The 17,354-nt window shown below is 36.0% G+C and overlaps 2 protein-coding genes across 2 annotated transcripts; both read right to left on the bottom strand.

The window, feature by feature from the left end:
* Positions 1 to 1,394: 1,394 nt before the first annotated feature.
* Positions 1,395 to 2,339, bottom strand: LOC126076351 (olfactory receptor 6C3). Its single transcript, XM_049884896.1, has one exon. It carries the CDS (start codon positions 2,337 to 2,339, stop codon positions 1,395 to 1,397), a length of 945 nt encoding a protein of 314 aa, XP_049740853.1.
* A 10,943-nt stretch (positions 2,340 to 13,282) lies between these two features.
* LOC126076350 (olfactory receptor 6C1-like) lies at positions 13,283 to 14,239 on the bottom strand. Its single transcript, XM_049884894.1, has one exon. It carries the CDS (start codon positions 14,237 to 14,239, stop codon positions 13,283 to 13,285), a length of 957 nt encoding a protein of 318 aa, XP_049740851.1.
* Between the last annotated feature and the right edge of the window lie 3,115 nt (positions 14,240 to 17,354).

The following is a 17,354-nucleotide window of genomic DNA, read 5'->3' as shown; positions in this document are numbered from 1 at the left end:
TTAATAGAGATAGAACAGCATTTAATAAATTGGATTGAATAATCAACTTACTTATTTTTTCCTCTTTTATTGATGTGCACCAAAGTAAAAGATACTCTTTTCCATCACTGAATCATTTTCTTAGTATATACTGAAACTTGTGAATAAATAAATGAATACATAAATTAAAGAATATGTAAAGGATCTTTGATACTATTAAAATCATAGACAAATGTTAGATTGTAAAATATCATCAAGATTCCTTTAGATTTTAAATTTCTCAGACAGAAGTCAACATATTCATTTCTCATACTGGAATGCATTGTTTTCCAGATCTTACCAGCAGATAAATAGATATATAAGGACCAAAAATTATTTGAATTATACTAAAAATCTGTATAACAACATTTCACTTTATTTTACAAATTCTTGACATTAGTATTATTTTTTATTTTACATTTGGTTACATAAGTTAATATTTAATAATGAAGTATGATAGACAAATTTTTCTAATCAATTTGGAAGTGCAAGAAAAATAAATGAACATTTGAAGCTGAAATTACTCCATGATCTAGTCATTAATTAAAGTTTTATATCTTAAGTCAAACTATTTATTATCACAACTCTGTCCATATTATTAAAATAATCATAGTGCATTGTAAATTTTTGTATTTAGCAAGGAAAATTTTCTCAATTTACAGAGAAAAAGAGTGGAATGTGTATCGGTTTTAGTGCATTTGTTCTGCATGTTTTAGGAAAAATGTAAATATTTTCTAAAAAGTGGTCCAGAACATGGGAATTCTATAAAAGGTACATCATATCATGATCAATATTTATTTAGAAAATATACACTAAATTTCCTGAAGCTCTATAAAGTGAAATACAATAGTACAATAGGGAATGATTTAATGAACAATACAGAGTATGGAAATTCCATAAACATTTAGACATTATCAATATTTATCTTGAAAATACACAAGAAATTACACAAAGTTTGAAACACTATGTTTGAAGTACAAAGCAATAATACCTGTCTTTTAGAAGCCGAACTAATAAATATAACTAAAACAATTTTACTCCATTTAACCTAGTGTATGTCTTAAAGAAAAACATGATTTTCAGAAAATTCTGTAGCAAATTAAATGAAATAAATCAACTTAACTATGCTTTAAAATGTCAATAAACATTGCATTGGAGAAACTCAGGCATGGAAATGTAAGAAAATATCAGATCAGATGATATGATAGGAAAAGAGACTTTAAAAGAGCAAGCATATCTGTACAAATATTTAGGAATTTCAAGTTTTTATTTAATTGTTCTTTATAAAAAAAAACAAAAATCACAAATCCATTGGCGTCAATCCCTACTCATGTTAGCCATGTGTCTGTATTTTTGATAAAAATGAAAAAAAAATCTTAATTTCCTTTAGTTGCAGAAAACACTACTTTCTGGAGCAAATCTTTGAAAGCTTGTTTTACTTGCTGGTTCCTCAGGGAATAAATGAAGGGGTTCAGCATGGGGGCAACAGAGGTGTTGAGAATAGCAACTCCTTTGGTCAATGATGCCTTTTCTTTTGCAGAGGGATTGGCATACATGAAGATGCAGCTTCCATAAGAGACGGAAATGACAGTCATGTGAGATGAACAAGTAGAGAAAGCTTTCTTTCTCTGACTGGCAGACGGGATTCTCAAAACAGTCCTGACGATGTACATGTAGGACAAAATCACTAATGCCAAAGTGAATAGCAAAGTAACCAAAGCAAAGTAAAAACCAATTACTTCTAGGAGCCATGTATCTGAGCAAGATAGCTGTAAGAGGGGAAAATAGTCACAGGCAAAGTGATCAATGACGTTGGAAACACAGTAATCCAGCTGGAGGAGGAGCATTAGGGGTGGAAAAACGGTCAAAAACCCTCCCAGCCATGCACATAACACAAGCAGGGAGCAGAGTTTCCTGTTCATGATGCTTGTGTAATGCAGGGGCTTGCAGATGGCCACATAGCGGTCATAGGACATGGCCGTCAGAATGTAAAATTCTGTCACCCCCATGAAAATAAAGAAGAAGAGTTGAGCTGCACAGTTGTTATAGGAAATGGTCTTATCCCTGGTGATAATTGCACCTAGAAATCTAGGAATACATACAGTCGTAAAGGAGATTTCTAGGAAGGAGAAGTTCCTCAGGAAGAAATACATGGGTGTCTGTAGATGCGAGTCCAAGAAGGTTAGGGTGATGAGAGTCAGGTTTCCAGTGACGCTTAATACATATGTGATAAATAGAAAGAGGAAGATCACAATCTGAAGGTCAGGGTCATCAGAAAGGCCTAGGAGGACAAACTCTGTGACCACTGTGTGGTTGTTCATTTCTCTCTCTCTCTTTTTCTCTTAAACATAATAAGTGAAAAAAGTATAAAGGGAAAGACATAAAAAATATAATTCATCATGATCAACTTCACCATTATCAATATAGTTCTAAAAAACCCTATATAATCCATGAAAGTTTTTTCCTTATTTCTAAGATCTAGTTGGCATTATTTTTAATGCATATTTATTGGTTTTTTTTTTTAATGCAGTAGTAGGAAATCTTCACACAATAAACCACAACTTTGAGAGATGGTGAATAAAATAAATAATTTGCACTTTGTATCCAATTTATGCAAAATATCATTACATTTTTATTGAAACAGTCACAGGAAGTACAAAGATCTTTTCCTTCAGACATGTATTTATTTGGCAATTTTATCTCCTAAAAACAGAAAAGGATGAGCTTGATCTTATCAAAAAAGCAAAAATGAAATTTAGCTAGTAACAAATCATTACTCTTTTCCGGATATAAGAAAAGGGTTAATGATTGCCTTAGTGACTATGTTTTATTTTTTATCCTTAAGAATTACAGCTCTAATTGCCAAGATAATATAAGAACACTATATAAAGTTCCTACAGGACAGAGTAAAAAGGCTATTTACTCAACAAATAAATTAAATTACTCACTTATGGGTGTCTCTTGTTATTCCATCATAATCTTTAATGCTCCACATCATTTTGGCTTGCTAGAAATGTGCACTTAAGTATTTATATATAAATACTTTTATTTTTGAAATGAAAGAGACACAATGCATTTATTTTTCATTTTGCACTAAAGTACACATTGGAAAAGTGACTACTTGCCTCAGATTTTAGTAGCCTTCTCACTGCATTGTAGCTCGGTGAATTTTCCACATAAATACTCATCTTCCTGAGGTATTAAGCTTTATGGAAAAATGTATTATTCCCTTGTAATTCTGTCCCACAGTTATCTTTTCTATGAAAGCACTCATCCATATAGATATTCTAGAAATGTTTAGAAAAAACTTCTTCCATTTGTCCTGATCTACTCAGCTCCTATTTTTTCAAGCATTTCTCTGGATATACTATTCCATAGATTCTGTCTAATAAAATCCTGACAGCTATTACCTCCACATTTTAGATAGTCAGATGCCTGCTGTGAAAGATAGAATGTACAAATCTTTGCATCCCTGCCAGAAACTAGCAAAGTTCACACTAATCAAATTTGATTTTATACTTTCTCTATTATGATGGCTCCAGACAAATATTCCAGGAAATAAAAACGAAATGTCAGAAACTTTCAGAAGACATAGAGTTACAATCCCCTTTAATAAGGTTGATCTACAAGTTCTAGGAGCTAATATTTAAAGAGAGAACTGAGAGACATATGACAACGTTAGGTATTATGAGCATGTACTTAAATTCAGATCTAGTTTCCCAGTAGTATTACTTACATCTAAAATTTGCTAATTCATGCTTGTTTTAACCTTAGCAAAGACTGTGCAGTGATCTCCTGGGAGCCAGGCAAAGTCCAGGCCATATCTCTGCTTTATTATGAACCATGAGGGAATTCTGCAAGGCCTCCTCGAGTTACTCAGGAACATGCTAACTCCTGTCCATAGTAGGTCTCCTTTGAGAGGAGTCATGGTCATCGTTGTAACCCACAGACTTCTACTTACCATTTCCTTCTTTGAATAAGTCACTTAATATTTTATCATTATTTAATATTTCATGAGTAATAAAATAAGTATTAAAGGCACTTTCTTGCAAAAGTCGAAGTCTTCATCTAATTTGTAACTCATCATCCTCATTAAAAACATGTTTTGGATGTATGCCTTTTTGTTGTTTTATTAGCCTTATGTTTTGTTAGATGCTGGAACCTAGACAAATGGTTATTTCATAAACCTTAATTGCTGTTGTTAGGTTCCATCGAGTCAGTTCTGACTCATAGCGACCCTATGTACAACGGAATGAAACACTGCCGGGTCCTACACAACTTCACTATCATTGTTATGCTGCAGCTTCTTGTAGCCACTGTGTCAATCCATCTTGTTGAAGGTCTTCCTCTTTTTTACTAACCCTCTACTTTACCAACCTTGATGTCCTTCTCCAGAGACTGACCCCTCCTGATAATACATCCAAAGTATGTGAGATGAAGTCTTGCCATCCTTGCTTCTAATTAGCATTCTGGTTGTACTTCTTCTGCATTCACAGTTTTTGAGAAAAACAGTTATACTTTAAACACCATGCTCACAATCTTTAAGAAAAATTTTATTACATTAAACATAATTTATTGAGTTCTCCTTACAGATGGCAATATTTGAGTGTCAATTTTGCCCATCATTCTTTTCATCCTGGTCTTTGAATTCATTTATCAACTTTTTAAATTCAATGAAGAATATCACAATGGATTACCCATTACTTACATGAAATGTGGTTAGTGGGGTTATTGTTCATTTTTATTTATTGTTATTTTTATGTTTTCCAAATATTTTGACAGTAGACATATATGAAGTCTGATAACAATATGTATGTATGTAATATGTAATCAAATGAACTTATAAAGTTAAGTATAAATTATGTGCTTAACAGGTACCCGTTAAGTATATTTGTACACAAATATTCATGACACCATTATTCACAATAGCCAAAAGGTGCAAACAACCCAAGTATCCATCATCATATGAATGGATAAACAAAATGTGATATATACCCACAGTGGAATATTATTTAGCCATAAAAAGACTGATGTTCTAATACCTGCTATGACATAGTCGAACCTTGAAAACATTATGTTAAGTGAAATAAGCCAGATACAAATGGACAAATATGATTGCACTTGTATGAAATATGTACAATAGGCAAATTCATAGAGACAGAAAGTAGATTAGAGAGTTCCAGGAGCTGAAGGGAAGAAAGGATGGGGAGTTATTGCTTAATGGTTATAATTTCTACTTGGACTAATGTGGCCTGTTTTCCAATAACAGTATACTATGCACCAATATCAATACTGTATGGACTCTCTCAACAGTCTATGTTATATAGATACATTTCTTAATATTTTGTAAGCATACAGTCTTCTCTACCAGGATTCCATAGATAGCCCTAATTAAAATTAAATTCCTCCTCATCTGTTTTTGAATTTTGTTTATGTGTTTTTTCAACATTTATCATAATCATTTTATTTTTATATTTATTAAATACCTCCTGGGTAGATTTGAAAATAATGAATGTGTTTGTCAGCTATAATAAACTGTGAAATCCTAAATGGCTAGAAAAATGTCTTTTATTTCTGAATATATTCATAACTATCCCAGATTGATTTAGAAAACAACAATAATAATACTTTTTTCATCAACATAAGTGGTGATTATACATGTGGACCTCACTGGATGAAAAACACAGACACCACATCGACTACATCTGTGGAAAGAAATGGTAGAAAAGCTGAATATCATCATTCAGGACAAGGCCAGGTTCTGACTCTGAAACAGACAATCAACTGGTCATTTGTAAGTTCATGCTGAAGTTGAAAAAAAAATTACAACAAAGCAATGAGAGCCAAAATATGACCTTGGGTATAGCCCACTTGAATTTGGAGACCATCTCAAGAATAGATTTGAAGAATTGAACGCTAATGACCACAGACCAGCTGAGTTGTAGGATGATATCAAGGACATCATACACTAACAAAGCAAAAGGTGATTAAAAATACAAGAAAGAAAGGACTGAAATGGATGTCAGAAGAGACTCTCAAACTTGCTTTTGAAGATAGAGTAGGTAAAGCAAATGGAAAAAATGATGAAGTGAAAGAGCTAAACAGAAGATTTCAAAGGTCAGTTCGAGAAGACAAAGTAAAGTATTATAATGAAATGTGCAAAAACCTGGAGTTAGAACACCAAAAGGGAAGAATAAGCTCCTCATTTCTCGGGGTGAAAGAGCTTAAGAAAAAAATTACACCTCAAGTCACAATATTGAAGTATTCTGTGGGCAAAATCTTGAAGGACACAGGAAACATCAAAAGAAGATGAAAGGAATACACAATCACTGTACCAAAAAGAACTGGTTGACATTTAACCATTTAAAAAAAAAAGTTTCTGTCAAGTCACTCCCAACTCATAGCGACCCAATAGAATAGAGTAGAACTGCCCCATAGGATTTCCACGGAGTGGCTCATGGATTTGACCTGCTGACCTTTTGGTTAGCAGCTGAACTCTTAACCCCTGAGCAAGCAGGGTTTCCTCATTTTAGGAGGTAGCATATGATCAAGAACTGATGGTACTGAAGGAAGAAATCCAAAATGCACTGAAGGCATTGGTGAAAAACAAGGCTCCAGGAACTGAAGGAATACCAACTGAGATGTTTCAACAAAGAGTTGTAGCCCTGAAGGTGCTCACCTGCCTATGCCAATTAATTGTGAAGACAGCTGGCTGCCCAACTGACTGGAAGAAATCCATATATGTTCCCATTTCAAAGAAAGGTGATTCAACAGAATGTGGAAATTATCAAACAATATCATTAATATCACATGCAAGTAAAATTTTGCTGAAGATAATTCAAAAATGGTTGCAATGGTACATCAACAGTGAACTGTCAGAAATTCAAACAGGATTCAGAACAGGACATAGAAAGAGAAATATCAGTGCTGATGTTAGATGGATCTTGGCTGAAAGCAGAAAATACCAGAAAGATGTTTACCTGTGTTTTATTAACCGTGCAAAGGGATTTGACTATGTGGATCATAACAAATTATGGATAACATTGAGAAGAATGGAAATGCCAGAAAACTTCTTTGTGCTCATGGAAAACCTGTACATAGACCAAGAGGTAGTTCCTTCAAACACAACAAGGGGATATTTCATGGTTTAAAAACAGGAACCCATTTCTATCAAGTCGATTCCGACTCATAGTGACCCTATGCTAATGAAGATCAACCATCACAGCCTTCAGTATGGATTCCACCTCAACATAAAGAAAACAAAAATCCTCACTACTGGACCAATAAGCAACATCATGTTAAATGGAGAATAGATCGAAGCTGTCAAGGATTTCATTTTACTTGGATCCACAATCAACACCCATGGAAGCAGCAGTCAAGAAATCAAAAGGTGGGTTGCATTGTGCAAATCTGCTGCAAAAGACCTCTTTAAAGTTTTGAAAAACAAAGATGTCACCTTGAAGACTAGGGTGTGCCAGATCCAAGCCTCTGTTTTCAATCACCTCAGGTGCATGTGAAAGCTGAACACTGAATAAGGAAAAGCGAAGGAGAATTGATGCCTTTGAATTGTGGTGTTGGTGAAGAACATTGAATATACCACGGACTGCCAAAAGAGTGAACAAATCTATCTCGGAAGAAGCACAAGCAGAATGCCCTTAGATGCAAAGATGGTGAGACTATGTCTCACATACTTTGGACATGTTATTAGGAGGGATCAGTCCCTGGAGAAGGCCATCATGCTTGGTAAAGTAGAAAAGTGAAAAAGAGGAATGCCCTCAAGGAGATGGATTTACACAGTGGCTACAACAATTTGCTCAAATATGATAATTGTGAGGATGGCCCTAAACTGGGCAGTATTTTGTTCTGTGGTTTATAATGTCACAATGATTTGGAATCTACCCAACGGTGCCTAAGGGCAACAACAACCATGAATCTAAAGAGAGGGAGGGTGGGGCAGGATCAGGCCTCCTCAGCCTCCAGCCTCTGAGGTCATATTGCTCCAGGGAAGCTTTTGAAAGACCTTTCCAACTAGGCGGAGAACTTTCTAGAGTAAAGCTACTAATATTCAGAAAGAACTTAACTTGTACTCATAGAAGCCCTATAGCACAGAGTAGAACTGTCCTATAGGGTTTCCAAGCCTGTAAATCTTTATGGAAGCTGACTGCCACAACTTTTCTCCCGCTCAGCGACTGATGGAGTCAAACCACCAACCTTTTGGTTAGCTGACTAGTGCTTAGCTACTCTGGCACCAGGGCTCCTCAACACAATAACAGTAAATGAACTTATCTTAGGGATCTAATATGCATTTCTTTCCTATTTTTACTGTGTTTGAGGTGAAAGTTTACAGTGCAAATAAATTTCTCATTCAAAAATTTCTCCACAAATTGTTTTGAGTCATTGGTTGCAGTCCCTGCAATGTGTCAGCACTCTTCTTCTTTCTCTTTACACCCAGTCTTCCGTGTGTCCATTTGTCCATGTTTTGCGTTCAGTCTTGCCTTCATGTCTTTACTTTTGGTCAGGAATTGCCCATTAGGCCTCCTATATTTGATTGAATTAAGAAGCACATTCCTCACATGTGTTATTGTTTTTTTAAAGGCCTAATCACTGGCTAAAGGTGGACTTCAGGAGTGGCTTCAGTTCTGAGTTAGCAGGGTGTCTGAGGGCCATAGTTCTGAAGGTCCCTTCAGTCTCTCTCAGACCAGTAAATATGGACTTTTTTTGTGAATTTTATCCTACGTTTTCTCCTGCTCTGTCCGAAACACTCTATAGTGATCCTTGTCAGAGTGGAAGGTGGTGATAGCCAGGCACCACCTATTTATCTCTTCTGGGCTCAGTATGATGGAGGCTCTGGTTCATGTGGTCCATTATTCTTTTGTACTGATACTTTCCTTGCATGTTTGGTTTTCTTCATGCTCCTTTGCTCCAAATCTGGTGGGGATAATAGGTGTATTTTAGATGGGTTCAGTTTTGTTTTTTTAGAGATGGACATCCAGTTGTGCCAGCACCATTTGTTTAAAAAGTTGCCTTGTTCCCATTTAATGAACTTTGATCCTTTGCCAAAGATCAGCTGACCATAGGTGGATGGATTTACATCTGGGTTCTTGATTCTATTCTATTCGTGTATGTCTGTGTCATTGTATCAGTACCAGGTTGTTTTGACTAGTGGCTGTACTGTCGGTTCTGAGATCAGGTAGTGTGAAGTCTCCTACTTTGTTATTTTTCTTCAGTAATATTTTGTTTATCTGGGGCCTCTTTCCTTTCCGTAGAAAGGTGGTGATTACTTTTTCCATCTTGATAAAGAATGCTGTTGGCATATGGATCTGGATTGCATTATATCTGTAGATTGCTTTGTGTAAGATTGATGTTTTCACAATGTTGAGTCTTTCTACTCATGAGAAAGTATGTTTTTCCATTTACGTAGGTCTCTTTTGGTTTCTTGCAATGGTGTTTTGTAGTTTTCTTTGTATAGGTCTTTTACGTCTTAGTGTGAAAGAAAGATTTTTATTTTTTTCTGTGTGTAAACCTTTTCTTAAGTTCTTATAATAGTGGTCTCATACAATATTTGTCCTTTTGTGACTGACTTATTTTACTCAGCATAATGTCCTCCAGGTTCACTCACATTGTTCAGATTCATCACTGTTCTTTACGTTGAGTGGTATTTCCTCTAGTGTATGTAGCATAATTTTTTATCTGTTCATCTCTTGGTGGGCTTTTACATTGTTTCCATCTTTTTGCTATTGTGAATAGTGCTGCACTGAACATGGGTGTGCATGTGTCTATTTGTGTGGAGGCTCTTATTTCTCTAGGGTATATTCCTAGGAATGGGATTACAGGATTGCATGATATCTCAATTTCTAGCTTTTTAAGGAAGAGCCATATCATTTCCCAAAGTGTATCATTTTACATTCCCACCACAATGCGTAAGAGTCCCAATCTCCCTGCAACTTCTCTAACATTTGCCATTTTGTGTTTTTTGGATCAGTACTAGTATTGTTGGGGTGAGATTGTATCTCAATGTAGTTTTAATTTGCATTTTTCTAATGTCTAATGATCAAGAATATTTCTTCATGTGTCTGTTAGCTGCCTGAATGTCTTCTCTGGTGGATTGTGGGTGCATATTCTCTGCCCATTTTTTAATTGGACAAATATAAAATCTGAAATGATAAAGATCATGGAAGAAAAAATAGGGACAGTGCTAGGGGCCTTAATACATGGCATGATTAGGATAAAAACCATAACCAACAATGTACAAATACCAGAAGAGAAACTAGATAATTAAAAATTAAACATTTATGCTCCTCAGAGTAAAAAGAGAACCTACAGACTGGGGGTGGGGGGAAATTGGCTATGATATATCCCCCAAGGGTCTAATCTCTGACTGATTTTCAAATGTTGAAGCATACTTGCATAACTTATGAAACTCACTTGTTCATGGTGTGTTATTTTCTTGATATGCTGAATTATTTTGCCTGGAATTTTGTTGAGAATTTTTGCATCTGTATTTATGAAAGATTTTGGTCTGTAATTTTCTTATTTGTGGTGTCTCTTTCTTTAGTATCAGGGCTATGCTGGCTTCATGGAATGAATTCAGGAGTATTTCATCCTTTGCTATGCTCTGAAAGAGGTTGAGTAGTACTGCTGTGGGCTCTTCTCTGAATGTCTGGTAGAATTTTCCAGTGAAGCCATTCAGGCCAAGACTCTTTTTTGGGGGGGGGTGGTTAAGATTTTCTATCTCAGCTTGTGTTAGTTTAGGTAAGTAGTGTATTTCTAGAATTTCTCCATTCCTCCAGGTTCTCAAATTTGTTGGAGTACAATTTTTCATACTGTTCTGTCATGGCCCTTTTTTATTTCAGTTCTGTCTGTTGTGATGTTCCACATCTCATATCTTATGTGGGTTATTTGCTTCCTTTCCTGTTTTTCTTTTGTCATTTTGGCCAACGGTTTGTCTATTTTGTGGATCTTTTCAAAGAACCAATATTTGGTCTTGATTCTTATCATTGTTTTTCTGTTCTCTCATTTATTCTGGCTCTAATCTATCTCATTTCCTTTCTTCTGGTGTCTGTGGAATTCTTTTCTTGTTCTCTATTTGTTCAAGTTGTAGGGCCAACTCTTTGATTTTGGGCCATTCTTCTTTTTTGATGTGTGCAATTATTGCTATAAATGGACCTCTGAGTACTGCCTTTGCTATGTCCCAAGGATTTTGGTATGATGTGTTTAAATTCTTATTGGATTCTAAGAAATTTTTTATTTCCTCCTTCATTTCTTCTAATACCCAGTTGTTTTTAAGTAAGATATTGTACAGTTTTTTGTATTTGATTTTTTTCCTTGGTCTTCCTGTTATTGATTTCTGTTTTTATGGCATTGTGATCAGAGAAATTGCTCTGTAATATTTCATTGTTTGGGATTTTATTGAGGGTTGCTTTGTGGTCTAAAATGTGGTCTATTCTGGAGAATGTCCCATATGCATTGGAAAAGAATGTATGCTTTGCTCTTGTGGGGTGGAGTGTTCTATATATGTCTATGAGGTCAAGTTGGTTGATTGTGGCCTTTAGATGTTCTGTATCTTTGCGGAGTTTCTTTCTAGATGTCCTGTCCTTTAACAAAAGCCGTGTGTTGAAGTCTCCTACTGTTATTGTGGAACTGTCTATATATGTTTTCAGTTCCGTCAGAGTTTGTTTTATATAACAGCAGCCCTGCTGTTGGGTACATAGATATTCATTAAGGCTATGTCTTCTTAGTGGATTGTACCTCTAATCATTATATACTGTCCTTCCTTATCTTTATTGGTTGATTTTATCTTAAAGCCTATTTTATATGAGATTAGTGTTGCCATTGCTGCATTTTTAGGTTACTCTTTACCTGTGATGGTGAGGTGTGGCCTGGTGGGAAGGGGTAGAGGTCTGTATAGGGCTAGGTGGGTGGAAGAAAGAAAAGGAAGGTTAAAAAAAGAAAGAAAGAAAAATGGTGTGGTAAGAGCTGGTAGTTGGGGGGGGGACCCCAGTAGCTCTCTAGCCAAAAAGGTGCAGCTTTGCCTGTCATGAAGGGGTGGAGGTGATGTATGGAGCTTAGCAAGAGGGAGAAAAAAGAGGAAGAAAGGGAAAAAATGGCACGACATGAGCCGGTGGGAGGGGATGGGGCAGACCAGGGGTGATGGCAGGCCAGCAGCTCTCCAGCCAAGCAGACAGAGTGGCCTGGTGTGGCATACAGGGCAGAAAGATGAGGGGTTGAAAGCATGTTTCTCTGGTTACCAGGTGCTGTGTCTCCTGTTGGGAGTTCCGTGGAGTTGCCTTCTCTTACTCCCTGCCCAGGGTCGTTGCTTGCTGTGCTCCAAGATGGCAAAGCTAAGCCATGTTAGTTGGCAGGTGACCTCCACTCCATATCTCTCCTCATTCTGTTTTTGGTCATTTTTTTCTTCCATTCAGAGTCTGATCTAGTTCTTTATCGCTTCATTCAATGCTTAAGGTTCCAGTATTGATGTTTGTATCTGTTTTAATTTGTCACATCTTTGCTGCAGAAGGACAGTATCATGTGTCTGTCTAGGGTTCCATGTTGGCTCTACCTCTCCATTCAGTATTTTTTGACAGCATCTGTGTATATATGTACATATGCATGCCTGCATGTATATATGTATGTACCTGCCTACCTATTTATTGAAAGAGGTTATAGGATTTGAAAGAGGTCTATTTTTACCTAAAGAAATACATATTGATAATGATCTGCGCTGCTTTATTAATATGTAAATTGTATGCTCATATTAAAGTGAGGAATAATTTTTCTCTTTTTGCCTTTCCAAACAAATGCATTTGTATTTTTGTTTAAATGATATGGAATCACCTACACCCATATTTCCTAGAGAAACTGTAAGACGGTGGAGCAAATTCTTGTCAAAAATAAATAAAAATGAAAAAATTATGTTCTGTGTATAGTAAGTGAAATATCATATCAATATTTTTAGAGTGGCTCCTATATTTCTGGGATTGTTGTTTTCCTAACCACAACTCAAAACATAATTTTGCTTTTCAAAATAATTATTGTGGAAAAAATTATGGTTAATAAAATTGTCTAGAAGAAGAGGGAGTCAGAAAGATATGAAAGAATTATTTTAGGGAGATGAGAAATATATTAAACAAATATCCCTGTGAATTACTAGAGAAAAATAAAAAAAAAGAATGCAAGAAAATGAATGAAAGGGAGGCCATTTTGATTTGAACAGGATACTTAAAATTCATGTTTATTTTTAAAGTGCCCTTCTGTGTGCCTCTATTCATGACACCACATCTTTTGATTTGCTTGTGAAAAATACAGTCCTCCTTGCCAAGTCCATGAAAGCTTGCTTGACTTGTTGATTTCTTAGGCTATAAATAAAAGGGTTCAGCATGGGAGCTATTGAGATGTTTAGTACAGCTACGCCTTTGCTCAAAGACACCCTCTCTTCTGCTGAAGGTTTAACATACACGAAAATACAGCTACTATAAGAGATAGATAAGACAATCATGTGGGAAGAACATGTGGAAATGGCCTTTGTCCTCTGACTAGTACCAGGAATTCTCAAAATTGTCCTGATGATATATATATAAGACAGAATTACTAATGCCAACGTGAACATTAAAGTAAACAGAGCACAGGAAAAACCTATCATCTCTAGGAATTTTGTGTCTGAACAAGAAAGTTGCAGCAGGGGAAAATAGTCACAGGTAAAATGGTCAATAATGTTAGATCTACAGTAATCAAGCTTTAACAGCAACATGAGCACAGGGAATACGAGTAAGAATGAAGCCAGCCATGAAGAGAAGACAAGCAGTGCGCAGACTCTGCGATTCATGATAGTCACATAATGCAGGGGTTTGCAGATGGCCACGTAGCGGTCATAGGACATGGCAGCCAGAAGGTAAAACTCAGTGACCCCCAAGAGAATTAAAACAAATAACTGAGCAATGCAGTTATTAAAGGAAATGGTTTTATCTCCTGTAATAATGGTGCCCAGGAATCTGGGGATGCTGACAGTTGTGAATGAAACTTCTAATAAGGAGAAATTCCTGAGGAAGAAATACATGGGGGTCTGGAGATGGGAATCCAGCAGGGTGAGGGTGATAATGGTCAGGTTCCCAGTGATGCTGAGCATGTAGGTGATGAACAGAAAGACAAAAATCACAATCTGAAGCTTTGGGTCATCTGACAATCCCAAGAGGACAAACTCTGTTATTGCTGTATGGTTTCTCATTCTTCAGTTGCTTCTTTCTTTTTTTCCTGCCAGATCTATAGGAGAAAACACAAAGGACAGACTTGAAAAGAAGACTACATTAACAAAATATCCAAGTCTGGAGCTGGAAGTTGGCTAAGAGAGTATGTTATTTCACCTTCAAGGAAAATTTAAAGCACCCACATAATGACAACAATGCTTTCTTTTCTTTTCTTTCACAGGTGAAAACCTGGGTGAAAGCAGGTTACAAAACCAAACTCAAAAAACTTTACATTATCACACAGCTTAAAGCGATAGGGCAGGGATTTTAACCCAACTTTTCTGACCCAAAATACTACCTCTAAACTTTAAAAGAGACATGCCGCAACGTTCTTCCTCAACCAGAACCACCTTTGTATCATTGCTTCAACACCAATGAAAGTTTCCTGTTTTAGTCATATTTTTTTTCTCATTTTGGGAGAGTAAATCAGTACAAAAGACAAAAAGTCAGGTAAAGATTTAGCTTTTCTCAGAAAAGGGAAGGGTAGTTTGACATTTCTTAAATTCTGACTCTTTTGTCCTTAGTCATCTATCCACTTTTGCTTTTCCACCACCTACAACCTTTTCCGACACCTACAACCTTATTGAAAGTCAGAGATACTGAAGCCATTGTCACTAGCAAGCTCAGATGTTAGGAGTGGTGGGGAGAAAGAAGACAATGGTGAGACAAACAGGAGGCGCTTAAAACAGATTTATTGCATCTGAATCTGGAATATTTTATGGCATTTCAGTCTATTTATGTGTTATTGTCACCTTTATTCCTGTACAACCCATTTCCCTTTCTTTGTAAAATAATAAGGAGCCCTGGTGACACAAACAGTTAAGAGGTTGGTTTGAGCCCACCTAGCAGCTCAGAGAAAGGAAGACCTGGAGATCTGCTTCCTTGAAGATTATAGCCAAGGAAACTCTATGGGGCAGTTCTTCTCTGTCACATGGGTCACTATGAGTCAAAATCTACTTGGCAGCATCTAACTACAACAACAGTGTGAAATAATAACTATTATTAGCATTATTACAGAACCATTACCCTCAGTCAAACAGATACATAGGTATACTCCAAGAAAGTTGGTTTTAAAATTTTTTATTTCTGTGTGTTTTTAAAATATCGTGTTTTAATTTTTCTTTTTTTAAAAATACAATTTCAAAGGTATCACCATAGATGTTTTCTTAGGGCAGAGTGTGAATCTCTGGGTTTCAGTTTCAAGTTTCAGTTCAAACTACTTACTAGATCTGAAAATCACTTAATTCCTCTATGCTTAAGTCTCTTCATCTGCAAATATACTGTTTCTTTCACTGTATACCTGTCTACCGCATAGGGTTTTTATGAGCATTAAATGAGTTAATGAATTAAATGAGCTAGTGAATTTCACTGTATACCTGTCTACCACATAGGGTTTTTATGAGCATTAAATGAGTTAATGAATTAAATGAGCTAGTGAATTAAATGAGTTAATAGGAGTCCCCAGGTTGTACAAACATTAAGTACTCAACTACTAGCCAAAAAGTTGGCTGAAAGGTTGGCAGTTTGAAACCATTCAGAGGTTCCTTGAAAGACTTGCCTGGCAATCTGCTTCTGAAATTCGCAGCCTAGAAAACCCTATGGAGTAGCCTACTCTGCACACATGGGATAGCAATGAGTCAGAATCATCTAGATGGCAACTAACTACCACAAATGAATTAATCTATTGAAGCATTTAGAAAAATGTCCAGCATTTAATGAAAATGATATAAGGATTTAAGCTATTGCAAAAATGTTCCTTAACCAGTGAGCTGAAATCCTGTGGGATTAAGATGTATGACCTTTGCCAAAGACCATGTCTGAGAAAAATTCAGCACCAAGAGAAATCACATAGGAATAATACTAATAATTTAAAAAATCAGGTTTTACTGTGTCTGGCCTTCTGGGCGAGTGAATCTTAGCCTTGTTCTTCCATCTTGTTTACATGATGCTGATCTCTCTCATCCCGGTATCTTTTTTCTCTACCACGTTGTCACCTACACATCCCATGCTCCCATCTTAGCTAGGATTTGATTACCAAGTTTGCAGCATGCTAGGTGTTTACAAGATGTCAGCACTGCCACCAAAGGCTACTTAGTTTCTCTGCTCCTCTTTAGTAATAATAATCTTTCTGAGGGTGCTTGTGAGGCTGGAATGAAATAACATATGCAGATGTAAATAGCTTTGTGGGTAGCACATTGCAATGACAACCAAAACCAACTCCCTACTTACCTAACACAGCAGTAAGTTTTGTATCCATTGCCTGTGTCTCCATAAACACCTTATAGTTGTTCTTCCCAAACCCACCATTCTTAACACGCTGTGCTGAAATCTGTGAATTTTCCCACTACTATGTGCATTCTTGAAAGTTAGGACAGTGTCTAATCATCAGAATAATTGCAACCGTATGGTTTCCAAGGAATGCCTAGTGGATTCGAACTACTGACCTTTTGGTTAGCAGCTGTAACAATTCTTAACCACAACCCTGCCAGGGCTTCCTGCTTAGTGTACAGTAGGTTTAAAATAAACACTTGTCAAATAAACAAACAGAAGTTGAGTGTTTTGTTGAACCAGACATTGCCATCATGTGTAGTTCTCTGTTTTATGCTGTATTATAGCTTGGACATTTCTTAAATTCATGTCTATGTTTCGCAAGATAAATTATTTTCCTCCTTTACCAATAATGTTTGCCCCAAACTCTCTGTATTGAATAAATTGGAAACAAAGGATATGTAATGGAAAGAAAATGTTATTGATATATAAAATTTAAAAAACAAACTTCGTAAAACATTTTTAAAAATTACTTCCCTTTAAATTACTTTACAATCCATCCTCTCAATTCACTCTGTTAGTTCAGTGGCATTATTCTTCCTTTTTCAGAGGTCACTGTTCATTAAATCACTAGTTTTTCTTAACGAAGTCTCAAAGGGCATTCTCATCAAATAGGAAAGATTTTATTTCAGTCTCAAGATTGAAGTTCCTTCAATAGCTTACTGGCTTTGGTGACCAGGGGTTATTATTACTACAGTTTTATTATTATTATTATTTATAATTATTATATAGTGAGTAACATATCATTGCACAGTATTTTTAAATGTA

The sequence above is a fragment of the Elephas maximus genome, chromosome 4, assembly GCF_024166365.1.
Source record: "Elephas maximus indicus isolate mEleMax1 chromosome 4, mEleMax1 primary haplotype, whole genome shotgun sequence".
Classification (NCBI taxonomy): Eukaryota; Metazoa; Chordata; class Mammalia; order Proboscidea; family Elephantidae; genus Elephas; species Elephas maximus.
Note: the sequence above shows the minus strand (reverse complement) of the source record. Positions and strands in the feature narration are given on the sequence as shown.